The sequence below is a fragment of the Mauremys mutica genome, chromosome 4 (assembly GCF_020497125.1).
Source record: "Mauremys mutica isolate MM-2020 ecotype Southern chromosome 4, ASM2049712v1, whole genome shotgun sequence".
Taxonomy (NCBI): Eukaryota; Metazoa; Chordata; order Testudines; family Geoemydidae; genus Mauremys; species Mauremys mutica.
Genome location: NC_059075.1, coordinates 147278453 through 147306299, shown reverse-complemented (window position 1 = coordinate 147306299; position 27847 = coordinate 147278453). Strand labels below are relative to the sequence as shown.

The 27847-nt window shown below is 54.4% G+C and overlaps 1 protein-coding gene across 3 annotated transcripts; it reads right to left on the bottom strand.

Moving 5' to 3' along the window:
• Positions 1-2279: 2279 nt before the first annotated feature.
• DTX4 (deltex E3 ubiquitin ligase 4) lies at positions 2280-27312 on the bottom strand. Of its 3 annotated transcripts, none has more exons than XM_045015581.1 (9): positions 27196-27312; positions 19374-20109; positions 14578-14639; positions 13909-14070; positions 13569-13630; positions 12624-12776; positions 9987-10148; positions 7339-7428; positions 2280-5722 (listed from the first exon to the last, which is right to left on the bottom strand). In XM_045015581.1, the coding sequence occupies exons 2-9, from the start codon at positions 20000-20002 to the stop codon at positions 5489-5491; spliced, it is 1554 nt and encodes a 517-aa protein (XP_044871516.1). In that variant the 5' UTR covers positions 20003-20109; positions 27196-27312; the 3' UTR covers positions 2280-5488. The 3 variants fall into 3 exon arrangements, with proteins under 3 accessions (XP_044871516.1, XP_044871513.1, XP_044871514.1); XM_045015578.1 differs by lacking the exon at positions 27196-27312 and adding an exon at positions 26293-27186; XM_045015579.1 differs by lacking the exons at positions 12624-12776; positions 27196-27312 and adding an exon at positions 26293-27189.
• Positions 27313-27847: the final 535 nt, after the last annotated feature.

Genomic DNA, 27847 nt, shown 5'->3' with positions numbered 1-27847 from the left:
TCCCTCCGCCTCCAGGCAGAGCAACAAACTTCCTGCTGCACAAAGCTGTGGGCTCCCCCTCTCCCCACACTGCATGGCAGAGCCACAAGCTCCCTCTCCTCTGCTGGACAGAGACGAGATCCCTCTCCCCCAGCCTGTAGCTGTGTCCCCACGCCCCCACCCCGGCCAGCCCCCTGGAGCTAGAGATGTGTCCGGGTACCCCTTGATCCCACCTCAGAGAGACACTGGAGTGGAGCCAGGTGCTGTCTGTGCTCTGAACCGCCCAGCGATTAGAGGCAGGGACAGGGAGGGCAACTCCCTAGCCTTCCCCCAGGGCCGACGTGTGGGGGTGGAATTAACCCAGCAGGGTGGCGGGGAAGAAACAACCCATGGATATGGGTTGGTTGAGATCAGGCTGGGGATGGCTGTGACCCAGGCACTACTCAATTCAGGGATCACTCTAAATGCCCCCACCATGGGCCAGTGCAGAGCTTCTCTGCCCCTTTCCTCTCCACACCCCCCCCCCACAAATCCCCTTCTGCCAATTCACCCCCATGAGATGGGGGCGTTTCTGATTGGCCTGTCACTTTGGGCCTGCCAAGCCTTGAGCCCCTTCCTAATGCCCAGTAGAGGGAAAAGCATAACCAGCCAGGGGAGGAGCCAGGAGGAGGGCAGGGTTGCAACGCTGAGGTGTCTGAATAGTGGATGTCATGGATCTACTGGGAGGTGGCCGGAGGGGGGGGCTCAGAGCCCTCTGAGCCCCTAGCCACAGAGACACCCACCCTCCTATGCAGCAATGCCAGGGGGCTGACACCAAGGGGCGGGGAAATACGTGCACTTTGTATTTTAGAGCCCCCGTCCCCTCCCAGGAACCCTGTCTGCAGCCTGCCTCTCCCCCTAATCCCTGGCACCCACTGTCCAGCCACACTGGCTTAACGCCCCTCGGCTCACCTATGCCCACATGACCCCACCGGGGGTGCTGTGTAGTCTAGGGTGCCTTTAGGATCATCCTTCAATAAGGGGACCTCACCCCCCACACACACCAGCTCTCCTCCCCCTTTCTCTCATGCTACAGGCCCCAGACCTCCCTTGGCCCTCTGCACGGGGCCACCGGGCTGCTGCGCTATAGCAGCAGATTGGCAGAGCACAGAGCTCCGTTCACAGCTCCGTGGCCCCACCACGGCCCCATGTTAGTTTCCCCAGCTGGAAAGCCAGGATGATGTTCACCCAGCGGGGGGAGGGTAGTAATGGATGGGCAGATCTCCTTAGCACCCAGGGAGGCAGCACAAAGCCCAATGAAAGCTGCTCTTGGACAACCATCATGATACATGAGAGGAGCGGCCTTTGTGCATCCATAGGAAGCTTTTTCCAGCGTGCTCCCAGAGGGCAGCCATAAAAGCAAGAACAAAAATGGTTCTAGGTTGTGTTCTCTTGAAAATACCCCCTCACCCCCAATCCTCCCCTTACCCTTTTCTGAGCACGCAGTCAGCTCACATGCCATTAACGACAGACGGCCTCCTAGGAACGGGATACAGAAAAGGAACCCGGTATCCTGAGTCAGCCACTACCTTCTCTCCGTAACCTCCGGCAGGTTACTACAATAGATTAGAGAGATGCAGCTTTTCTCTTTTATTTCAGACAGCAGTTAATTGCACAGGGGACAATGCATTAAAAAAAATTGTAAAAAAAAAAGAAAAAATGTACACAGTGTGTTGTAGTCTATGAAATCTAGCATGGTGTTTGGGGGAACAGGGTGGGCAGATTCCTAGATCAAGATGGTTTTTTTCCAATAGATTGGCACTGCTCTTCCCTAGGGAAACAGTCCCGGGATTTTAGGGGTCACTCCTAGTATAATCCACCCTGTTCTACCACTCGCTGAGCTCAGCCCTGCATTTAAACAGCTGTCAGGAGGCATTAAATGGGCTCTGAGGCAGATGATGGAGGGGAGAAAACCTGAGCATCTCTGGGGTAGAGGGAATTAATCACAGCTCAGAGGGGACATCGTCTCTGGCACTGGGGGCACTGTCTGCTCGGACAGACCAATGCAGAGAACCGTTTCAACTCAACTCACTGATAAGTAAAGATTGTTGGCAGCGTTGTGGCAGCCATGCTGGTCCCAGATTATTAGCGAGAGCAGGGGGGCGAGGGACTCTCTCTTATGGGACCGACTTGTGCTGGTGAACGAGAATCAGACTCCGTAACTCCCTCTTGGCCGTAGGTCGACTGTCCCCCTGGAAAGAAGGGGCTCTCGCATGACCAGCTGCCACAAATGGGTAACAAAAGACACACGGACAGGCCCGCCTGACGCAGACAGCAAACGCCCTCCCGCCTGGTGGGAGAGCTCTCCGTTTATTAAATTGGCACATCCAGCCTACATGGGCGGGCAGCGCCATTGCATGGCAACACACCAGAGAGACGGGCACAGTGCACCGTTCACAAACAGAACACAATATATAGCAGGACACTGCCCCACCCCAGCCGCACACCCCGCATCCAACGCCACGAGGACACACAAAGACAGGGGAGGGATGACCTTTCCCATGGCCCGGCCTCCCTGCCCCACCCAGATCCTTCTGGAGAAAGTATAAAACCACAGTTAGAAATTAAACAAAAGCACAGCTGGGGGGAACGATCACAGGGGCCTGTATGAGACCCCTTCCAAGTCTCTTCCCCTACCCTAGAAACCAAGTCAGACTGGAGGCCGCTCCTTGCTAGCACAGCAGGGGTAGAAGGGCACGGGTAGGGGGTGAGTAATGTGTGACAATCTTACTGGCTAGGAGGGAGAATACAGGACTGGGGGGGTAGGCTGAGCACCAAGACATATTGGGAGGGGACGGAATATGGGACTGGGGAGGGAGCTAGGATAGACTGGGGGGGGATAGAGGATGGTGGGGAGGCTAGAGCAGGGAATCTCAAAGCTGGGGGGAGATCTGTGCGATTAACAGGATTTTCAGTTTGCTGGTGGTTCAAAAAAAACCAAAAATTTAGAAACCAAAACATTCTGGCCACTCAAAGAAAAAAGATTATTTCAAGTTAAGAGCATTTTAAACATTTGTAAAAAAAAATAAAAAAAAAAAATGGAAAGCAATTTTGAAGCAAAAAGGCATCATTCGTCTTGTAAAAAAAATCAAAATGTTTCATTTTTTAGTGTTTTTCCCCCCTTTTGCCCAAAACAAGCCAGCAAAGTGGACACAAAATTTTTTGATTTCTGAATTTTTCACTGAAAAATGTTTTGGATGAAAATTTCCCCCCAGTTCTAGTTTTGGGGTAGGATTCCCCCCCCACACCCATCATTAGAGAGTGCTTGGGAAATACAGAAAAGGGGGGGGTCTTGGGGCACTGGGGGATAAAAGGGGTGCTCAGGACAGGATGATCTCAGCCCCTCACGAAGGGAGGGGTTGCTGTGGCAATGAAGGGGGTTTCCAGGCAGTTTGGGACAGGATCAGCTCCTCAGGCACCCCAGTGAGGGGGCTGCTCTGAACTCTCCGGGCCGGCAGTATGAACAGGCCTTGTGAAGCCTCTGCGTTTCCCCTCCGAACCCCATTCTGCAGCCAATCGCAACTCCTATCCCTCCCCATTCCTGCCTCACCTGCCCCCACCCAGCCACATCACCTGCCCCCCACCTCCTCTGCATCTGCCCCACAGGGACTTCACAAGGGCTGCAAGGGAAAAATCCTCAAGCCAGGAAAGCCCAAGGAGCCAAAGACCTAAGCAACCAGACAGGAGAGGGTCAGGATCCCAGCAGGGAGCCACCTCACCCACCCCTTTCCCAGCTCACAACAGGGATGGGACCTGGGGCATAGCCCATGGGACCCACCTCACTCACTAGCTGCAAAGAGGCCACTAGGTGGCAGCACCACAGAGGCTGATCAGGGTTATGGATGCCCTATAGATTTTGCTGGGCTCCTGTTTCCCCAACATGGGGGCTAACCCCAGGCCAGGCGTGTTTCCAAGGCCTCCCATTGCTGCCAGCCAGAGGAGACTATGGATCTTGGCATGGGAGGACTCAGAACTGGCCCCCACCCCCCACAGCGCAGAGTCACACTAATGGGAGCATGTGTATTTGTGACCTTTTCCCACCTTCCTGAGGGGCGTGCAGTGGCCATTTTGAAATGTGGCCAAGCCTGACTGGGCGCCTCCGTTTCAAGATGGCCACCCAGCTTGCCACGCCCCCATGCCGTGGTGAACGGCCACTGCCAGCAGACTTGGCCTCAGGTCTAACTTAAGTACCGTTTCCTTTAAGCGTCCTAGCGCCAACGTCATGTTCAAGCGTGACATGATAGATATATGTACATATATACGACAAATCCCCAAAACATGAGGTATATAAATTCAGATCAGTATCCGGGGGACTCCCCCATACAAACAGTTCAAAGAACCCATCTTATGGGGGGGGGGGAGAATCGGACCTCCCCTCCCCTCGTAACTCAACTCACCCCCACCAGGTCTGACCAGACAGAGCCATCCCTGGGGCACGGTTCCTTCACAGGTATAAGGAGATCAGCTCTCACAGTTCTGGACGGGGCTGGAGTACACTAGACTCACTGAGACAGGGAGAACCAGACTTGGTTCTGAGCCAGTGCAGAAGGGATCTCTCTCCCCCACACCCCACTGGACAAAGCTGACCCAGGTGAGAAAGGATTGGGGAAAGTGGGAGGGGAAAAGGGACCCGGAGAAGACCAGGCCTGGTTCTGATCCATCCATCACGGATTCCTGTCCCCTGCTCTAGTGCCGTTCACATAGCAGCCAGAATGAATCATTAAGGAACTGGTTCTGCTCCAGCCCACTATGGATCGGCGCCAGGAGACTCGTACCCAGCTATTTCTGGCCCTGACCCAGTTTGGAACATATCAAGGAGATGGGATTTCCACCTCATTTCCGAGCAGGCAGCAGGCCTGGTTCTGACCCGATGTGGGGTGGGATCGGGGAGGCAGGCCTGGGAGGGTGAGGTGGGTTGGGAGTGGGGTACCAGACCTGCAAACAGCACATTTCCAACACACACTGAGCCCACAACATGAAAGCAGCAGTGACATGACAACACACAACCAGTCTCCTAACTGGTTTGAATCCTTGGCATTCCCACAGGCCTTTGCAGCGGCGCCCACGCGGTGCCGGAGCTGCCTTATGGGACGGGAGCACTTCCCGCTGGGTAGTGCCCTAAGAGGCAGTTCATTTTCACAGGGTTTAGCGGTTCAATCCCCCCTCCCTTCCCAGCCACGTGCAACAAGATTAACGTAACCTTGGGTGAGGGGCGGCGCCCATGTTGGGAGACCGGCCCCACAGATATGCCCACTGACGAGGCACCGTGGACCTCCTCCTCCGCTCCAACCCCAAGCCACACGTCTCAATGGTGCGACTGGTGCCCTCTGAGCGTCACAGCAGCTGGAGGAGGAGGTGGGGGAGGGTGCAGGCACCGGGGCAGGGAGGAGGAGGTGAGTGTGGGGCGCCGCCACATGGCAAAGCGCTGCTCCCGCCACAAAGGAATGCCATCTCCTCCCCTCCCCCGTTCTCAGTCCTTCTCCTGGGCCGTGCTCTCCTCCGTGATGCCCTGCACCGCCAGCTCGGCCAGCACATTGTCCAGGTAGTTGGCGTCGGGGTAGCCGTGGCCCGTGAGGTTAGAGCCAAACTCTGTCTTGTGGTGGATCTCGTTCCAGATCACCGTGTCCGACTCGCCTGTGGTGCTGGAGGTGCCGATGGCGAAGATCAGGCGGCGGTCCCAGGCCACCAGCAGCAGCTTCAGCACCTGGGGGAGCGCAGGAGGGAAAGGGTTAATACACAAGCAGCTGAGAGCCCACCCCAAGACAGGCTGGAGTCTGCACACAGCCTCTCCCAAGCTTGAGTGGCGCGGTTCATCCCATTGTGTCGTTAACTCTGAAACATAATGATAACCGATACCATAATAATGCTGTTGACTATTTCACAGCTGATCATCCAGCTGATATGCTTATCCCCAACACCACCAAACTGGCTCCCCAACCAAAACCTCCAGCTGCCTCCCATGACAGATTCTGCAAGGCACCGAGTTTTCCATACAAAATGCGGCAACATGTTATGATCAGCAAATTCTGAGGCAGCACAAAACAGACATGAGTTTATTTCCATATCCAAATTCAATAAAAAACTACATTTTGAGGTTTGTTTTTCAAATGGTCTGCAACTGACGTATCTGGTCTCTTGCACACAGAGCGCTGCTGGATTTAGGCCTAGCTCGCTGTGGCGTATGTGGGGGCTTTGTCTGGCATGAACCCACAGCCTCTGAAAAGGCTTCGATCATCCATTAGAGATGTCACTGAAATGGTGGGTTCCTGGCATCTTAGATCTTTTGCAGGAGACCAAGTGAAAGGAGGTGGTACATCCCAGGGCTGAAAGCTCATCTCCTACGAGGAGCTTGTGTCAGGCTATGATCCCCATCATCATTCAAAGACCCCCAGGCTAGTCAAACCCTGCATCTCCTGCAGATTTCCCTCCCTCATGGGCTCTCCAGTGAGGAGGGGGCAGCCTGTCCTATGACAGCCCCTTCTCTCAGCTCCACAGGACAATAACCCCACTCTGCAGGGATTCTCTGTCCCCGCTCCGGGTCTGGAGAACACTTCCTATCTGCGATGTTAGGGGGGTGTGGCTCTTCCTTTGACTACTGTCCCTCCCCAAGCCAGCTGCTCGATCGGATAAAGCTCATCCCACCCCACCCTAATGAACCATCGACTGAAAGCAGAGGCCCCCCCAAGGTCGAATGTCCTGGGTTTGGGGGAGACAGGCCAAGGCCTAAGTTCCCTCCAAGCTGCACAGCCGCACAGCAGCCTATTAAGCACTGTGTGGTGCTCAGGGCTGCGGCAGGGAGAGATGCCCCATCCCGGGCCTGCTGCAGCCAGGGGGGGAGAGGCGCCCCTCCCCCGGCCCCAACCCAGCCCAGCCCTGGAGCTTCTGCGGTGGGGAGAGGCGCCTCTCCCCCGCTACCCTCCCAGCCCAGGTGCTGCTGTGGGGAGAAAGAGCTGGTGGGAGTCCTCTCTCCCCGCTGTAGCCCTGGGGCACCCTGCACCCCAAACCCTTCACCCCTGGCCCCACCCTAGAGCCCTCACCCCCACCCCACTGCCCCAATCCTGAGCCCCTCATCCCCAGCCCCGCCCCAGAGCCAGCACTCCCAGGCAGAGCCCACCCCCCCCCCCACAGTCCCCAACCCACTGCCCCAGTCCTGAGCCCCCTCCCACACACCAAATCCCTTGGCCCCACACCCACGAATTTTGTTATGTGCATCAATACGAAGATGTGTTACACATCGCCTCCATATTGGTGCACATAATAAAATTCATTCCGCACATGGGTGGGAAAAATTAGAAGGAACCCTGGCAGGACACCCCTCACCTTTCGGCCCTTCTCGCTGTCCGGGAGGTAGCAGTGTCGAGGGAATCCGCGGGCTGTGAAGCTTTTTCCGGGGTTCGGGTGCTCTGGTCCCTGTGCAGAGGGAGAGAGAGAAATGGCATCCTTTGGGATCTTGAGAGGGTGCTTAAACTCTGTCTAATCTTGAGTCATCACAGCACCCCCAGCTGCAGGGCTACACAACTGCAAGGCCTTCCAGTGCCCCCATCACCCACTGCTGGATCTGCTACAAGCCCCCCCGCCGGGAGAGGAGGGTGCCCAGCAAGGGGGCCGGGGCCCTGCAGAGAGACATTCCCCCGAGCTCCCCACTCAGCTTCCTGGCTGGCAACACTTCCAAACACGGCTGCTTCTAGCGCACACGCCATCACCAAGCACAAGACAGCTGCCACGCCAGCGCGATCGTTCCCTCCAGGAACCGGGTCATAACCAGAGACATCCCTTGGAGTATGGCGTTATCGCAGAGAGCTCTCCACAGCTGCACCAAGGCAGCCGCACGCATCAATACAGCAACTTCTCTCATGAGAGGCGCCCTCCACACCCATCCACACGCAAGAGGACTCCTGAAAACACCTGAGGAACAAAGACTGAACTAGGGGAAGTGCTGGACCCAGGCTAAGGGGATTTCTAGCCTGTGTAGGAAAACCTGGGGATTCCAAGCTGTAAAGCAAGTACAGCTTGTGCCCTAAGAATCTGCAGCCTGCTTGTACCATCCATCAGGGTGAGAGACTGTTAATTCAAATCCTATCTTTCTAGTAGGTTGAGCTTAGTCTGCATTTTTGTTTATTCACTAGGTAATCTGCTATCACTTATAACAACTTAAAATCTATCTTTTGTAATCAAAATTAATTTATTTTATGTTTTAATCTAAACCAGTAAGTTTGGAGTGTTTGGGAATCTTAGCTCAGGGGGCTGTTGCATTTCCTCTCCACACTGAGGGAGGGGGGACCCTATGATCTTACAGTGGAAGATGGTATAATTTGGGGTTTATACTCCTCTGGGGTTGTTCCTAGGCAGGGAAGCTGGTGGTTCTTTTGGCTGTAGCCTCTCTATTGTTGGTTCATGCAGGGGCTGGTCAGGGAGCCTGCATGTAACTGCACCTGGGTGTGTCCCTACTTGTGTGAATGCTGGAGGATGTGTAGGACCGGGAGCGGGTCTGCTGCTTGTCACAGCGGCACAGTGTGAGAGGGAGCCCCGGCTGGTGGGTCAGAGGGCTCAGGAGTACCAAAGTTCCAGGTGGCACCGGGGGGGAACCCGTCACAGCGGGTAAACAGGTGACTCAGACCATTCCAGGCTGAGCTTACCTCCCTGTCTGAGCACTGTCTGTTGTCTGCTTCACAATACAGATCTGTTTGCATACATAACCAAGATGCTGATCAAGTAAGGAAATATACGCAAGTACCGATGACAGATTGTCACGGTATATCTGGGGGGGAGAGAGGGGGCAGAGGTACCCCCAGCGTTCTTTACTGAGGACACAAGCGTGACTTGCCTCATGGGAAAAGGATCACAGCCAGGCCTGGCTGAAAAACACTGACAAAGCTTTGCGGGGAGCTTTAGTTGACTCAGTCTAGGTTATCGAACACACATTATGATTTTACTTTAGATGTAACCTTTTGTTTCCAAAATTTCTACTTGCTTTCATTTGAATCTCTGTGCCTATACTGGAATTGGAAAAGGTACAGAAAAGGGCAACAAAAATTATTAGGGGCATGGAACAGCTTCCATATGAGGAGAGATTAACAAGACTGAGACTTTTCAGCTTGGAAAAGAGACGACTAAGGGGGGATATGATGGAGGTCTATAAAATCATGACTGGTGTGAAGTAAGGAAGGAAGTGTTATTTACTCCTCCTCATAACACAAGAACTGGGGATCACCCAATGAAATTAATAGGCAGCAGGTTTAAAACAAACAAAAGGAAGTATTTCTTCACACAACGTACAGTCAACCTGTGGAACTCTTTGCTAGGGGATGTTCTGAAGGCCAAGACAGGGTTCAAAAAAGAACTAGATAAATTCATGGAGGATAGATCTATCAATGGCTATTAGCCAGGATTGGTAGGAATAGTGTCCGTAGCCTCTGTTTGCCAGAGGCTGGGAATGGGCGACAGGGGATGGATCACTTGATGATTTTACTGTTCTGTTCATTCCCTCTGGGGCACCTGGCATTGGCCACTGTTGGAAGACAGGATACTGGGCTAGATGGACCATTGTTCAGACCCAGTATGGCCATTCTTATGCCTTGTTAAATAAACTTTGGCTTGTTTTCATGACACACTTGTCTCAGTGCTGTGTGTTTCATGGAGCCATGACCGGAGATGGATCTGGTAAACTGGGAGCAGTGAATCTGTGAATTTTGTGAGTGTCCAGTGGAGCAGGGGCTGGATGCTTCAGGGAGATGCTCAGAGGGTTGAAGGTTGGAGTGTTCACTACGCCATTGAGTGACGGGGGGCCGGCGAGGCCTAGTGGGGATTGTGTGTGTTGCCCGTGGAGGGCGGGGGCTGATCCCTGGCAGGCACAGACAAGGTTTCCTCACACTAAGGGCAGGTGGTAGCAAAGTGCCTCCTGACCCCAGGTAACTCTGGGAAGCGTCACACACACACACACCCTCCCTCCTGTAGAGCTGGGGTCTCACCTGGACCCCCGGCGGGATGTTGTAGATGATCCGAATGGTTTTACTGTCAGGGTGCCCAGGCAGCGAGTGAGGGATGAGGTGATATTCCATCTTCCCAGGGGGCTGAGTCCCAGTCTTCACCCCATATATGGTTTTGCAGGTTGGACACTGCAAGCTCCCATCCTGAGAACAAGAGCAAGGAAGGAAGAAAGGAGAGTAAGAAACCAAATCAAATCCTTCACTTTTACTGTTGTCAGACTGACATTCCTCCAATCCTCCCGCACACCCTTCTACTGAACCACACACGCTCCCCACACACCTTGATTAGGAAGTAGTATATGATCAAAAATGGTTTTTCCCATAAACTGGTTGAGAATGAAACGTTCTTTGTTTCTTTCAAAAACGTATGGAATTTTCTCAGGTTTTTTGACTAAACAATTTCCTTTTCTCCCCCATTTAATTTAAAACCGAAAAGTTTCATTCTGAGTTTCATGTTTCTTCCTCACACCTTTCCCTCCCTTTTCTCAGTGGGGAGACAAAACCCAAAAATGGAAATCAAAATGAAGCAAAAAATTTTGATTCCCCAAAAAATTTCAAAACCAAACAAAAATTTGTGTTTGGTTTGAAAAACCATTTTTCCATCAGAAAAACTTCAACCTTCCCTAGAATATACTGAACACATCTTCTTCTCAACACACATTGACCAATGGTCATCTGCGTGAATTGTTTTCAAGGAGAGAGAGAGAGACCTGCCCCAGTGTCAATCAGGACACTCTTCTGCAATGTGAGAGATCCAACTTCAAATCTCTTCTCTCGATCAGGCAGTGGGGAGGGAGGGGGATTGAATCCATGTCTCCCACAATCCAGGGGAGTGTCCTAATTCCTGGGAAAAAGCTTTTAAGGGAGGTGGCACCAATGCTTCCTTCTCCAGCCATTTTGTGACTCTAGATTAGTGGTTCTCAACCTTTCCAGACTACTGTACCCCTTTCTGGAGGCTGATTTGTCTTATGTACCCCCAGGTTTCATCTCACTTAAAAAATACTTGCTTACAAAATCAGACATAAAAATACAAAAGTGTCACAGCACACTATTACTGACAAATTGCTGACTTTTTCATCTTTACCTTTAATTATACAATAAATCAATTGGGATATAAATATTGTACTTACAATTCAGTGTATAGTATATAGAGCAGTATAAACAAGTCCCTGTATGAAATTTTAGTTTGTACTGACTTCACAAGTGCTTTTTAATGCAGCCTGTTGTAAAACTAGGCAAATATCTAGATGAGCTGATGTAGCCCTTGGAAGACCTCTGCAAACCCCCAGGGATACGTGAACCCCTGGTTGAGTACCACTGCTCTAGACCTTTAAAAATGCACAGAAACAAAATGTTTTGTGTTGCTAAAACACTTCAGTTGACCCAAAACAAACGGTTTTGATGTGGCAAAAATTTTCAAATTCAGCTTGACCCAAACCATTTTTCAGAACCAAAAAAAAAAAAAAAAATTCAATGATTCACCCAGCTCTACTCACAATACCTTCTGTAGTACAGATGGGGAAACTGAGGCACAGAGCAGGGACCTTATTTGAGTTGAATTTCAGCTGTCATGCTCCCATTCTCTTCTATGGGCTGGGCTCCTCAGCTGGACTTCAACTCCCATGATGCATCGTGGCTGTGCACCCATCCTGATGCAACCGCCTCCCCATACCAAGACACGGAGACCATGATGCAACAGGGGAGATGTAGTCTAACCAGGAGCGTCGCCAGCTTTGTTGCCGCCCTAGGCGGTGGAAGGTCCCGCCCCCAAAATGCCGCCTACAACAGAGGCGGCAGAAGGTCCGGCCGCCGCCCCCCAAATATTAGCACCCTAGGCAACTGCTTAGGTCGCCTAATGGGTTGTGCCGGCCCTGAGTCTAACCATGGAGCCTAGCCAGTAGAGGAGAATGCCGTCATAAGGCACCCACAAAGTAACTCCCAGGAGGCACCACAGCTAAATTCCAAATGGAAATATTTTGATTGTAGCCAAGATATTCTAGCTTTAGATTTTTTTTTGCCAAAAACTCAAAAACTCTCCGGCAGGTGAGGGGACGTTTTCCAATCATATCTGCACATCAGCGACAGTCTCATGACTCCCCACCTGTATCTCTAACTACTGCCTCACGCCCAGCACATGAAAGGCAGCAAACCAGATGAACTTTGCAGCACAGACGTGTGTCTTAATGAAACAGGATACAATCATGAGAAAGCTGTTTAAAATTCACTGACGCTTTAAGGGAAGAGAATGGAAGAGGCCTTCTGGGGCAGGGATGGCCAGAGAGGAGGAAGACCCACTCTGAGAATGGTTTCTACTTGACTCAAGTTTACAGAGACAGCCAAGCATTCGGAAAGGGTCAGTCAGTGCTCACCGCAAAGTGCTAAGCAAAGCCCTCCTGTCCCACAGAGCCAATGGGAGACACCAAGAGAAATGGCAGAGAGAAGCCTGGGCTCTTACAGCCTATCAAGCGGGAGGATTCAGCCCCAGGCAAGCGATCTGATTGGCTCAGCGTCCAACCCCATGTACAACCTCTGTTCTATGCTAGGACCCAGTCCTCGCTGGGGCCCCCTAGTGGCAGCTGGCCGAGCACACGCTCACCTCTCCCAGATCCCACCACGCACCTTGTTGCCGTTGTTGTACATGGCGACCAGGCAGTGGAGGTGGTAGATGTGGCCACACTTGGACAGCTTCCCCACTAGGTCGGGCTTGACAGCTGGATGGGGCCCCTTGTAGCCAGACGGGGTGGAGAGGCGCTCCATGCAGATGGTGCAGTCCTTCGGGGGGGGGGGGAGGGTGGAGGAGTAGGAGGAGGCGGCGGCAGTGAGAGGAGAAAATCGAGTCAGACGGAGACACGGACCTGGTCTGAATGCAGCCCAGGCTCGGAGTGATTGAGCATGCAGGCCAAAGTATCTAAGCCAAGTGTGGGGGGGAGGGGAGTGCATGTCTCAGCCCAGGGCCCACTGGGCAAGAACTACCACCACGCAGGTTCAGTGGGGAGGTGAGGCTAACCAGGAATCAGAGCCCCATCACCAGGGTAGGGTCAGGGCCCACTGGCGGGGGAAGCCAGAGCTGGCCTTGCTCTGCGGAAGGACAGGCAGATGTGAGCTCCAAGGATACCAGCCTAGCCCTGTTTGCCGGCGTGAGGATCCCCTTCCCGAACACACACCGACAGCCAGAAGCAAGCAGCTATGAAACACCCTGAGTGCAACTCCACCACATGCTTACACCCACCCAGACAACGTGCACACAGCATGCAACCCCCTACACCTCACATACAGCGTGAGCAACCTTTCCTCACAACTCACCCAAAAGGGTGTGTTTGCATGGCACAATAACCAACCCCAGGACTGTACGATCCTGGTGCAGACGTGGCTCTGGTCTCGCTGTAGCTGGCGTAGGGGGTGTGTGTGTGTGTTTGACCAGCTACACTGAGGTCACAGCTACCTATGCCTTGTCTTCTCCAGCACTGTACAACCAGAGCGCTAATGCACTACAGGGACTTTTGGCAGTGAAGATCTAACCCAAGACAGACAGACAGATGGCAACCTGGCACATCGTGCTCTCACCTCATCCGGAGGATGACGCACCTTCTGCAGGTATTTCTTCAGCACCTCCTCCGGGGTTTTACCTGGGGCAGGGAGGAAGAGAACCGGCACATTGGAGCAAGAGTTACAACTGCCCTGAAGGGGTCTGTGGAGACATGAGGCACCCTAGGAAAGGGGTGCTGCGGAGCAGGGAGGGATGGGTGGGGTGGGGAGGGGAAGCTGTGCAGTGAGGCTGGGGTGAATGGCACCAGATGGGAAGGACTTCCCCTGATGGGGAGATTGGCAGGACATGGGGACAGGAAGGGGCTCCCGCCAGGGGCGTGCGGATGCCCAGAGGCTCTGGGTAAGGGCTCGCGCTCACCTTTCTGGGCCTGCTTTTTGGTGGTCTTGCGGCAGGTGTTGGCCACGCCCGGGATGGATTTGATCTCGCTCTTGCTGACGGGTGGGGGGTGCAGCACCAGCTTGGGGGGGCGGGTGAGGCAGACGGGCAGCCCCGCCGCGCTCATGAGGATCCCTGTGATCCCTGGCGGAGAGAGATGGGGAAAGGCCCTGAGAAGCCAGCTCCGATAAACCCCAGGCACCCCCCACAAGCCCTTCTGGCCAGCGGCCCAAAGCCACACCCCGCCTCTAACAGACCCAGACCCACCCCGGGAATCCCCTGCACCCCAGCACCCTCATAGAGCAGACACCCCAACCCCACTCGCTCCTAAACAGCAGCCTATGAGTCTCCTCTCCTGCTGCCATATGAAGCACAAGAACCCCCCGATCCTGCCCTCCAATGGTGTTCTCCATCCCCTACCTAGAACAGGGACCCTCCCCACCCACCCCTTACAACGAAGGGGCCAATATCACTCTTTGTCTCCATTCCTCTGGGGTACAGGCTTGTCCAGTATCCCCCATACCCTTCTACACAGGTGCTGCCCCAAGCCCACTCCCCACCCCAGCCCCAGAAATGTGGGTCTGCCCCCCTGTCCCCAGAGGTCTTTATGTTCAGTCACGCTAGGCTGGCCCGACCGGTTGGCTCCCTCACCTGCCAGCGCGGGGTTAACAGGGCTCGAGCCATTGAGGTTCTTCACTGGGACGGTGGGGACCCTGAGGGGAAGAAATTGGGGGGTCAGAATTCACTGTGGGTTCATCCCCTTGGAGAAAGCCCCTGCCCCACTGATTGGTGCAATGCGTGGACCACCAGTTCCCAGAGGTTCTCCTGTCTCAGGCCACCATCCCCCACCACGGAAGTCCTGGCTAGAAAGTGGGGAGGCTAGCGAGGTGCACACAGGAGCCCTGCAAACAGAGAGGGAGCAGGAACGTCAATGGACAGCGGAGAACCCCAAAAGCAGGGGACATGGTCTGGGGTAGGCTGAGCGATCCGAGCACCTCCGGACAGAATGGCTCCACACAAGAGGCTCATCAAACCAGGGAGCGAATGTGGCTGGGTCCCCAAGTTTACAAGACACTCCTCACTGGAGAAGGGAGCTGACACAGCAAGGGCATATGGCACATTCCCTTTCCCAGGATGCCTTGCACCCAGCTCCCATCAGGTGGCCGCAGCCACCCGTCCTCTCCTCTCCAGGCTGCACCTTGCAGAGGACGGAAGCTGTTATTGTTCACGTGACCCAACCAGACTAGCAGGTTTCGGCCCCGGCTAACACCCTGCAATTCACACACCTTGTAGGCCAACCTGGTCTGGCAGGGGCCAGCATGTGCATACGTGAGCCAGGGTGTGCACCCAATCTGGGCAGGAACATAGAGTTAGAGGGGTGAGTGTGGGTGGGGGAAGACATTCATCACTCGTTCTGGAAATCAAGCCACCAGAGACAACGCCAGGCTGAGGGGAGTGTGGTGCAGAGGCTAGAGATCTTTAGTCCTCACCAGGCCTTGCCCCAAAAATGTCCTTGTCCTGATGACAACTGCACTGACCCTCCAACGTATTTCTAAGCTCTGTACCTAGCCCTAAAAATCACCTCAGGCAACTGCTGCACCCACCCACACATTTCAGACATGTCCATGGCAGCCTGACAGCAGCAGAAAGCTCCAGTTACATCCAGATGGCGCACAGCCCTGTTTTCCGGGGCTAGCTCTTCCGCCAGGACTGACACCGCAGGAGTACCATGGTAATCCGGGCAATGGGATTTTTATACACCCATCTCCTATTCATTTAAGAGATCATTTCTAGGGCTGGTGGGGCTGCAATCTATCAGACCTGGAACCGCAACCAAGTTCTGGGGGTGGCAATGCTGTTCTGGCCCAGACCACGGCGCCGGGACTGAATATCACAAGATCTTGGGCCGGCACCGAGTCTAACGACTGCACCACCTGAGATGGAATGATGGAGAGAGAAAGACGATGCTGCAACAAGACTCGGGGAAATATACCACTGAGGGGGGCTCTGGGCACAAGGCAGAACCCAGAGGGCAGAGGCCCCACTACACCACCCACTCTCGTGTCCGGTGTTTGCTGCCAACCAGGGTGAATCCAGGAAATTGCGCAGACTGCTGGTTGGGCATGTCCCGCTCATTGCCAGTGGGGTCAGCTGAGCCCACAACGGGTGTTCCTCTCTCTCCCCTCCACGCCCTGCGCTTCTTGCTAGCATCCCAGTGAGGCCTGCTTTGCCCACTTTCTCCATCAATGCGTATGCCCCTGAAGGGCTAAGTGGCACTGGAGGGCCAGGAGAAGAAGTGGGGCTCCTAGGGGGCGACGATGGCAAACAGCCCCCGACATTTTGCACGGGGGGAGGCCCGCGTCCCATTCTGCAGCCTTTGAAGGGACAAACGGCCGCGCGAGGCTGCGGAATGAGACGCAGCTCCCCAGCGAGACACAGGGGTCGGGTGGCACAACGCCAGGGCACCGGCGCGCCCGGCCGAGTCACAATGTGCCATTTCCTGGCTGGACTTTTGACACGGCTTAGGGCGGGGGGAAGCAGGGGGATCTATTTCATTCCTGGGGGCAGCACCATAGCAACAGAGGAGGGCGAGCCAGAACCAGGCACCTTCCTAGCCGGACAACAGTTGCCGTAGCGACAGACCAAGGCCTAGCCAGAGAATCCTCTAATCTAGAGACATCCCACCCCCCGCGCCCCTCCTCCTTGCGTCCCTTTTCTCTCCGTCTTTAGAAACTCTGCCTGAGTCTTCGAACCATTCATAGCCCCTTTTGTTCCCGCGGCCCTTTCCTCCCGCTCCCTATCATGGGAAAGTTTCCCAGAGGGTCACAGGCCCGGGCGAACAGCGACAGAAGGCCGATGGCAAAGCCAGACAAAGGGCGAGAACCACGCTAATTAAATGGCCAAGAAAGGGATTTCTGGGGAGGGGGGCGAGATGTTTTCCTCATCAGGCAGCCGCATGAAAAGCTTTCTATAGGCCTTTTGATGGCGCCCCCCTCCCCCTGCAGGGCTGAGTGAAAGAATGTCCCATAGCTTCATTAAGATTCAAAAGGGGATTGCGGGGCCTCCCCCATTTTATGGTTAAAGAGGTCTCTGGTATTTGTCGAGGGGGAAAGAGAGGGGCTGGGATGGGAAGAGGGAGATAGAGGGGGGCTGTGGTGTGGGCTACAGTCACAGGGGGGCTTGATTTCTTCCTTAGAGACTTTCCACCACCCTGAAGGTTTGTGCCGTACAGTTTTGGAGGTGACAAATAGTCACCACAAAGATTCTGGAGCGATGGCCCATTGAGCCCAGCTGGGGATCTGGCCCACTGACTCCACCAGAGCGATAGCTGATTTACACCAGCTGGGATCTGGACCGTGGGGTTTCCTCCACCTACGGCAGCTAAAACACAGACACTATGGAATACCCAGGCCAGTTGTTGACAAAACTCCCAGGTCTTAATGGCTGAAACGCTGGGACGTACGCCCTGCACACTTGGGCTGGAACTCACAAGGAAACTGCCAGTCTGGATCAGACCCCAGATCCAGCTAGTCCAATCTGTCTCTGACAGTGGTTGGCACCAGATGCTGCAGAAGAAGCTATAAGAGCCCCACAGGAGCAGACATGGTATAATCTCCCACTCCATTAGGTCTCATCCTGGTCTCTACTAGAGGCTGGCTTAACCCCTACAGCAGGAGGTTTAATATCCCTGCTACCTTTGTTAGCACTGACTGTTGTAACTCTGGATATTCTTGGTAACGGTGAAAACGTCCAATTTCTTTTTGAACCTTGCTAGGTCGATGGCCTCAACAACATCCTGTGGCAGTGAGTTCCACTGGCTAATGACAAAATGTGTGGAAAAGTATTTCCTTTAATCAATTATGAATTCTCCCCCTCTCCATTTCACTGACTCACCCTTGTTCTTATGTTATGAGACAGGGGGAACAGCTGCTCCCGATCTCCCTTCTCTAGACCACTAAGTATTTTACATATTTCCATCACGTTCCCTCTTACCTTAAAGAGGAGCTGTGTAACGGTCCCAATCTTTTGCAATCTCTCTTCATAGAAGTTTTTTTTCAGGCCCTCACCATTCACACCGCCCTTCTCTGAACCCCTCTAATTCTACAACATCCTTCTGGAGACCGGGTGACCTGTGCTGTCAATGGCATCCAGGCAAAGCCGCCCCATTGATTGATGTATCGGCACTACAACAGTCTCTGTGTTATTCTCCATCCCATTCCTTGAGCATCCTAACAACTTTTTTGCTTTTCTGACCATAGCTGCACACCGAGCAGAGGTCTCCACTGAGCCATCTATAATGACAATCTATTCCTGAGCTGATGCGATTAATGTACAGTGCACAAGTGGTTTAAATTTTCCCCTCCAGTGTGCATTACACGGCATTTATTGACACAACTTCATTTATCATCATGTTTCCCATTCCGCAGGCTTGTTTGGGTCTCTCTGAAGTTCCTCGGAGCCCTCTCTGGTCCTAACTAACCTAAATACCTTTGTGTCTTCTGCACATTTTCCTGTCCAGCCTCCTTTCCAGATCACGAATAAATATATAAAATCCCACAGGATCTACTATGAAAATTATATCCCTCTGTTGCCTTCTGCTGGGAGGAGAACTGACCACCGGACTCTACTTTGTGCTTTCTGACAGGTTTTGATCCATGACAACACTTGGCCTCCTGTCCCATGCCAGCCTGGTGTCTCGACTGCCGAAGGCCTTTAAAGCAAAACAGCAGCAACACCAAAACGAAAGGGGATGGGACTAGATGACCTCCTGAGGTCTCTTCCAACCCTGATATTCTAAGGAAGTACAGACACAGCGCGAGATCGAAGCAGCGGCTGCATGGTCCCAGACAGATAGCCGTGACAGACGGACCCATGTTATAGTGCAGGGGTTCTCAAATTGGGGGTCGGGACTCTTCAGGGGGCCATGAGGTTATTACATGGGGGGTCGCGAGCTGTCAACCTCTGCCCCAAACCCCGCTTTGCCTCCAGCATTTATAATAGTGTTAAATATATAAAACATGTTTTTAATTTATAAGGCGGGGGGGACGCACTCAGAGGCTTGCTAGGGGTCACCAGTACAAAAGTTTGAGAGCCACTGCTCTAGCGGCACCACAGATGCCCTCGACAAGGCCAACGGTGCAGGGCACCCGAAGCAAACAGCGGGACCCCTGATGCAGGCTCTCCTTTCAATGGATGTTAACTGAACACAGCTGAAAGGGTCAGCGGGGCAGCCCTTGGAGCTCATTCCCAGAGTGGGAACTGAACAGGTTACCCCCCCATACACAGTCCTGCCAGCAGCCACCAGGGAGTTTGGTCTCCATAGCCCACATCACTGACCCCTGGCTAAGAGGCCGATTAGCACCAGCTATTGGATGGCAGGTGATGTGGGTACCCTGGACCCCAGCTGACTATTAAGGGGAACCTCGCTAGCTCACTCGCTCACTCACCCGGACGCAATCAGCACACGGGACTGGGCGATGGCCAGGCGCTGCAGGTGGGTGCGGTTGAGGGTGTTGAGGTTGGCACGCGTGGCCTTCCCATTGGCGGCAGGTGGGCTGGTGGCCGAGCTGGCCGAGCTCAGGGCCGGCGTGCTGGCCGCCTGCCTCCGGCTCACTTGGGAGGCCAGGGTCTTCAGCGAGCCGCGCGTGGTGGCCGTGGCATCCGGGGGCTTGAGCCCAGGTGCTGGGACGGGAGGCTTGGGGCCGCCCGATGGGGCGGAGGCTTTACGCTGCTGCTGCTGCTGGGGGACCGCGGCACCAGTCCCGCCATTGGCCCCAGCCGCGACCACCGCCTTGACACTCATGACCAGAAGGCACTGGGGGCAGGTGCAGGGTGGCGTGGGGGGTGAGCTGGAAACGCCGGGGCTGGCCGGCCATGACTGGGACTTGGGCAGGGTGCCGGTGACCAGTGGGTAGACCAGGTCGAGGCGTCGGCGGATGCGGCGCTTGCGTTGGGTCTGCCGGTTGATCTGGCCCATGGTGCTGAAGTCAATGACGTAGCAGAACCCGATGGAGGTGAGGTCAATCCAGGGGTGCTGCTTCTCGTAGGCGTGCTGGATGGTGATGCCCACCTCCATGTCGTAGGGCGTCCACGAGCCGCTGTCGTTCTCCCACTCCCACACCACACCTTTGCCGGGCGCTGAGGAGGGGTCATAGTAACTGCGCCGTACCGGGCGGATGGTGCCTGGGGAGTGCAGGGAGAAACAGAGAGATGAGAAGAGTCTGTGGTAGAAGAGAAGAGTTCCCATACCCCATTCCCCAAGAGCATCCCTGGGAAGGGACAGGTGTTACGAGCCGGGGCCCACAGCCTCCATGGCAGGGGATGGGGGTACAAGCTGGGAGATACAAGACATAACCAGCCCAAAGCAAGATGCCACGGCCTTAGACCAGTGGTTCTCAACCAGGGGTTCATGTACCCCTGGGGTTTGCAGAGGTCTCCCAGGGGGTACATCACCTCATCTAGATATTTGCCTAGTTTTACAACAGGCTATACAAAAAAAGCACTAGCAAAGTCAGTACAAACTAAAATTTCATACAATGATGTGTTTATACTGCTCTATATACTCTATAGTGAAATATAAGAAAGATATTTATATTCCAATTGATTTTTTTTTAATATATGGTAAAAAAGAGTAAGTCAGCAATTTTTCGGTATTAGCAAGCGGTGACACTTTTGTATTTTTATGTCTGATTTTGAAAGCAAGTAGTTTTGAAGTGAGGTGAAACTTGAGGGTACGCAAGACAAATCAGACTCCTGAAAGGAGTACAGTCATCTGGAAAGGTTGAGAGGCACTGCCTTAGACTGTAATTGAAATTGATGGAAATTAAGCACCTAAGCACCTTCAGGGATCTGGACTTCAGTTCTTAGGGGCAAAGACTGTTTCTTGCACTTCAAACAAAGTCGCATCAGCTTAAGGGGAAGGGCTGATTTTATACCAGTTTATTTATCAGCACAACTGTGCGTGTGGACTCTCTTCCATCAGGCCTCATCTCCACTAGATTCATAGATTCCAAGACCAGAAAGGACCATTGCGATCATCTTGTCTGACCTCCTGTCTAACACAGCCCAGAGCCCTGCCCCGAAACAATTCCCAGAGCAGAACTTTTAATGACCAATGATGGAGAATCCCCCGTGAGCCTTTCTAAATAGTTTGACTGCTTTCAAAGGAAAGCGTTTGCAGGTATAGCGATCCTGGCAAACCCTCCTACTGGAGAGACAGCTGATGCTGGCAAGAGTTCCTCTGCTGGTATAGTTTATATCTGTTCTCTGAACAAAACCAGCAAAAGGACTTTTTTTTGCCAGTGTCACTTCATCTACACTGGAGCTTTTACCAGCACAGTTATGTTGACTAGAGGTGTGATTTCCCCCTCCCCTCCCCACTCCTAATCAACATAGCTATGCCAGCAAATATTTTAAGTGTAGACCAGGCCTTAATCCATCTGGTAGTAGTTTGTCCCTCATCAGTAGATTTACAAGCACAAGCTAAACAAATATACCCAGCATTAAGCTGGTACACGAGCCCACTCAGAAGTTGCACTCATTTGACTAAACAGATTTAAGTTAGACCAATGGAACTTGGGAGCATAGACAAGCTGAGGGTCTGTGCAGCACCCACCACCATGGGGCCCAATTGGAGCTGGGGCCTTTATGGGCTAAAAACAATGATTTTTTTTTTTAACTTCTGTAAAAGACAGAAAATTTACAGTGATGGTTCCACAAATGGCCTTAACTCTGACCCCAGCTCCCTACCCACCTCTCTTTGGAGTCTGCTGCTGATGTGGAGGTTACAGATACAAGGTGTATTGCAATCAACAGGGTAGAAAGGGCAGCCTGAGCTTTCTGTCCCCTTGGCTTTGTTTTCCTCCCAAACATAACCACCTCCAAATGCTGCTTGCAGCAAGGACATTCGTTGAATTGGACTTGAATGCAGTTTGACACTGTCTATAGCACTCAGCCCCAGCCCAGCTATGCGAGTCGTAGAGGACTATATTCAGAGGTGGTTATATTGTGTAGCAAAGCCAAGCCACGGGTATCCAAGGCAGCATTATTTCTGGACTGTAGGCGGAGGGGTAAGAGCAGAGATGTCTCTGTTGACAGGTGGCTGAATGGAAGGAGAGTCTATGTGTGAGCTGCAGCTCCATGGAGAGGTGGGAATGGAGGAGGAGAAATGTATCTACATTATGGTCGTTGATAGTTTTCCCAGCATGAATCAGAACCCAAAATTCATGCGACTCCAGTATTGGGAGAGTCCCAGTGAGCTCTAGGTCTGTGTGTGTGGGCACCCCAGAACTGGGCTGAGCCCCGGCAACTCATTTCATCCCTGGCACGATGCAATGGCATTCTGTGTATTTTTGGTAATTCAAGGTCTGCGGTGCAGACTGAGAATGCGGATGCAGGATAGGGGTAGAAAGGAGTGGGGGATGGGTAGAGGACAGGCATTGGTAAAAGTGCAGAGTCCATTTAGTTTGTGGAACCTCATCTAGGCGATTCCCGAATTTCAGATGTTTTGTTGTTAAAATTGCTACAAAATTTATCTTCCCGTTTTAAGAACCAACTTCCATTTGTAGCCTTCACACAATTGTGTGTTTGGCAATTTCCTTAGTTTTTAAAGGAAATGTTTTACGACAATGATGCAAAAAAATTGTCACAAGGCAATACACGTGAGACTACAGCCCTGCAAAGCCGAACCATGTTAGGCAATGGAACACAAGACGACACTACTCAGATCCAGTACTCCGTGGGTGCCGTCTGGACCCTTTCTGACCCAACGCGGCTCAGTTGGTGAATCTCACAAACTCTGACAGAGTCGAGTTATTAAACCCTGCTGGACTTATTCTGATAGCATGAGATCTAAGACAGAGATTTCTGTGGCACATAACCACTCTGTTGTGTTTCCCCTCTTGCGCCCAGTCCCGCCGCCACCAATTCAGCAGCACAATCTCCACTGACTTCGACATTGCAGGATCAAACTTCTCATGAAAAAAACTAACCTTTAGCCTTATATGCTACACCTCATCCAGTCACTATTGCGCCAAGCAAATGTGCAGCTGCTGGACCCAGCGCTTTGTGAGATGAGATAGGGCGTTCCCAAAAATAAAAAGTTTCTAGAGACTTAAAAAAAAACAAAACAACAAAACACACAGCGGTAGAACCACATCAATCAATCCTAATGACAGATTCCCGTTAGAAATCCCACCGAGGGTGGACAGCCCAGAGGTTAGGGTACCAGCCTAGGATTTAGGACACCCAAGGTCAATTCCCTGCTCCGGCACAGATTTTCTGCAAGTTCTTGGGCAAGTCCCTTAGTTTCTTTGGGCCTCAATTCCACATCAGTAAAGCAGAAACACACACACACACACACGGTGCGTGTGGCTAAATATTAGAGATTGTGAGGCACCCAGACACTGCAATGGTGGAAGTAGACTAGAAAACATTGAATTTTGCAGCTCAGCGTGTGAACAAAGAAAGGATAAACTGGAGTTTAACTTAATTACATCCGGTGCTCCGTAACATGCACGTAAGCATGCTGTAAAGCACAAGGAAGTCTCACACCTGGTCCACGCACCAGTTTGGTACCACTGTAATTATTCTGGTGAGTATCTACATTAACGTTTAAATCAGTACAACCCCTAGCACGGTTTATACTGGTATAGCTTCTGCCTCTTCCCAAATGGCAACAGCTATCACAGCATAAGCACCGGTATATCATTAAAGTGCTACAATTTGGGGGTACAGCCCCCCACTTTGTCAGCTCCAGCACTTCATTAAATCTGCACGGGAGGTCACACTAGGATTTTTTAATTGTGCACATTAACACGGCGGGTGAAGGGAGTTCGACTGCTTCCCACCTGATTTTCCAAACTCCGAGCTTGACAGAATTCCTCAGCCAATTAGTCTGAGTTTTCAGTCAAAAATATTTTAACTCTCCTGCATCGAGAAAGGCCACGCAATGAGACGTGTGGGGGACAACGGGGGAATTGCCGAGGGAGCAGTGCGTGGGGAGAGGTGGGGAGAGAAACCAAGCTCCGAACAGCATCTGTAATTTATTATAATCCCAGATGAGAAGGGGAAGGAGCCAGTGCTGGCATTCAGCATCTGGTAGGTCCAGTGCCCTGCAGCAATCCTGTGGGAAAGTCCCCCCTCCCTTGCCCTAGCCAGACAGAGACGTGCGGCCAGCCTCCCATTCAACAAGGGAAGAAAAGGGACAATAGCTATTCAAGGCTCAGCTGGGGTCGTGACCCCCCACATCAGAGCCCCTTAATGACCCAAAATAACAACATTCAGAACAAGCCAGCCAGAGGCAGAACAATTCCCCATTCAGCCCAGCGGCAGGGCTGGGGGTGGGGCAGGGGCCCCCTCTAGCCGCCACCGTCCCACCCCCCCTCCCTCCATCACTATTACTCCCCGCCTTCCTCTCAGCTGGAACCTGGGGCAAGAGGGGGTCCCCACTGGGAGCCTCATGTATGTAGGGGTGCCCCCACTGGAAACCGACTCCCCATCCCACCAAAGCAGATGGGGGGGCCTGCTGTCTGCAGATCTCAGACCTACACAAAAATGGAGAGCCCCTCCCCTATCACCCCAGGGGAGATCGCACGGCTGGGAGTGGGGTGGAGTGGGCTTAACTCTCTGTGCCAGGAGCACCAGCCCCGCAAGGGGCAGTTCACCTGGGGTGCTGTGGCACCCTCCCCAGCCACACAGGAAATGAAAAGGGATCCGAGGATAGGCACAATCACCTTCGGACCACAGGCCCCAGCCACGGGCACCTGTAGCTTCTGAAGGGGCGTCACGCCAACAGCAAAACCAGCACCCCACCCGGAAGGGCTGCCCGCACCTGGGTCACCGCCTCCCTCCCAGGCATCCCCCTGGGGGTCACCACCTCCCTCCCGCTCCTCTGTGCTGGCTCACTGTGAACCTTTCTGGACAGACTGTGAACAATGGATCCCTGGCCCTTCCATCACTGGGAGTGGTGGTGGAGGGGGGCATATTCTGGACAGTCTCCAGAGGAAAATCTGGCCCCAATGAACCTGGACAGACAACTTGCCTCTGTCTCCACAGTGACTGGCCCACTGAGTGGAGTGATTTCGGAGGGGCCTGGACCGAGCAGGCACAGGGCCAGCGGGAAGGATGGGGAGGGAGCTGAGCTGCGCCCCATGGGGGAGAGGAACCCACGGGGAAGAGCGGCGCCAGATCACGATCCATCCCGCTTGGGAACATCCAGGGCGAGGGGCATGGTGCCCGGTGCCCATCTTCCCCAGCATCATGTCCGGCCATGCACACGCCACCACTACGCCCTCATTTCTGGCCAGGGCCACTGATATCTCCGGGCCTGCCCCCAAAGCCAGCTTATACCCTTGCATCTACAGGGCCGCACAGGGCACCAAGCTGAGAGTGCCAGAGAGGCTAGCCGAGGAGCCAACCATCGTGGCCCCATAGTAGCTCCAGCCAGCCCTCCCTATACCAACGGACGGATTCTGCGCCGCCCTCTCAAGCGGCATAGCTTCGGGCAAGAGACAGCGCTGCCCTGCTTCAAAACAAAGCAGGGAGGGGCTGCCATAAAGCCGGGAGCCCCTATGCTGTCAGGGGTATCCCCATCCCAGCTGGGATCCTCTCCAGCTCTGACTTCCCCCCCTGCCAAACCCCTCTGTGCCCCTGGTAGTCCCCATGCTGCCACCTCTTCTCCCACCCCTTCCAGTTCCAGTCCCTTCTCACCCTGGCTCCACTACCCCCTGCCAAATGCACTGGCCACCCACAGCCCGGTGCCAGGGTGGGCTCGCACTGCTCCACACCCTGTATGCTGGGGGCGCTGCCCCACCAGCAACCGCCTCTCGGGATGCATTGGGGATTCCCCAGCTTCGTGTGAGCTCACAGGCGCCCAGGGATTCCCAGGCAAGCCGCCTTTCCTGGGTATATTCCTGTTCTCGGAAACACCCACGCACCCCCATCCTTCCCATTGCGAGACCGGGGGCTGCCTCCCTGCAGGGAGCCCAGGTGCAGCTGGGCTGGGAACACCAGCCTCCCAGTCTCGGGAACTGAAAAAAACACAGGCACCAACCCTGCCACGCTTCGGGGAACCCCCCCCCCAACTCTACCAGTGCCCCTTAATCCCCCCACCTCCAGTCCCTGCTATCCCAGCCCTGGACTCCCGCCACAGCTCTGTCAATGCCCCTCAGTCCGGACCATACAGCGTGATATGGACCAGGGCGCTACAGGGCAGAAAACGGACAGAACGACCCGAGACAGGGCCGAGACACTCCGGGACGGGCTCCCCTTCCCCAGGGCGATCCGGGTCAGGCCAGGTGGGGTGGGGACCGCCCTACCCCCTGGCAGTGCAGGGCGATCTAGGTCACGCTGCCCCCCCGCACTCACCGGTATCCTGGCGGAACTGGTGCATGGAGTGCAGGTCCAGCAGGTAGGGCGCCAGCCGCCGGTCCGCCTGGCCCAGCACCACGCTGCCCGCCCGCGGTCCGGCCCGAATCACCGCCTCGATGTGGTGGCTGACGGCCGGGCTGTAGGGTCTCCAGCGGCCGTGCTCGTTCAGCCATTCCCAGACCACCACGGCCGAGGCCAGCAGCATGGCTCCGCCGGCCAGGGTTCAGCGCCGCATTGGCCCGCGACCTCAACAAATCGGGGTGGGGGGGGGGAGTCTCCGGGCTGCTTTTTTTGGAGGGGGGGTATGCAGCTCGCCCTCACTCCCCCCTCCCTGCAGCGCGCCCCCCCGGAGCTCCCCTGCAGCGCCCAGCCATTGCACCCATCCGCCAAGACCCGGCCACGGGGCGCTGCTGTGCAATGGGGCTCCCGGGAGGGGGATTAGCTCGCTCTGGGTTTCTTGGAGGCGGGGGGCTTTAGTTACACCAGTTGCAGATCCTCCGCCTCCTGCTGCTGCTTTTCGCTGCAACAAGCCGTTCTCGAAATTTCATGCTCTAGTTTTTTTCCTCCCCCCCTTCTCCTCCCTTTGCACGGGATGAGCAGCAGCTCCACCTCCCTGTTGCTCTCCTGCCTCCTTGTTTTAAAGGAATCCGGGTGGCCGGGATTTCCCGGACGCAGACAGGGACATGCAAGCCGTCACCCAGCGCGACGTCCTCTTTCCAAAGCCGGGAAGCGGCGCCCCATTGCACGGCCTAGTTGCTGCCTTCCCTCCTGCCTATTGCACCCTCCCCAAACAACTTCCTTGGGTTTTTGCAGCCGGGGTGTCTGAGCCGCAGCGCGAGCTCCCAGGAGCGTAGCGTCTCGAGGGCCCTCGCTGCCCCCTCCCCACTCTCACCACATTACCTCATGCCCGGCCCAGCGCCAGGGCGCCACCTACTGACCACGTAGCTGGAACTGCAGCTGCAGGGTTGGGTTGAACCATCTCACCCCAAAAGAGGGGGATTTCACCTGGGGGGTTAAACCATTTAATCAGCACTTTGGTGTAAAGAGGGGGGCGTGGGGTCCTCCCAGAAAAGGAAGCTCCAGGCCCTGGGTGGGCCTGAGGGTGTCTGGAAGATCTCCCCCCACAGCTGGGACAGTGCCCCCCCACTATCCCAGGCCTGCACCCCCAGCTCTGCTCCCGCCCCTGCAGCCCCCTCACTATCGCAGCCTTGTGCCCCCAACTCTGCTGCTGCCCCTCAGTCAGGGCCGGTGCAACCCATTAGGCGACCTAGGCAGTCGCCTAGGGCACTAGCATTTGGGGGGCAGCCTTTCGGGTCCTTCGGCGGTGACCGGATCTTCGGCCGCCCCGGTCATCATTGGCATTTAGGCGGAGGGATCTGGGGCAGGAGGGGCACGGGGAGGGCCACCTGCAGCAAGTAAGGGGGGGCGGCACGCAGGGGAACTCCCCGCCCCGGCTCACCTCTGCTCTGCCTCCTCCCCTGAGCACACTGCCCTGCTCTGCTTCTCTCCCTCCCAGGCTTGCGGCGCCAAACAGCTGATTGGCGCCACAAGC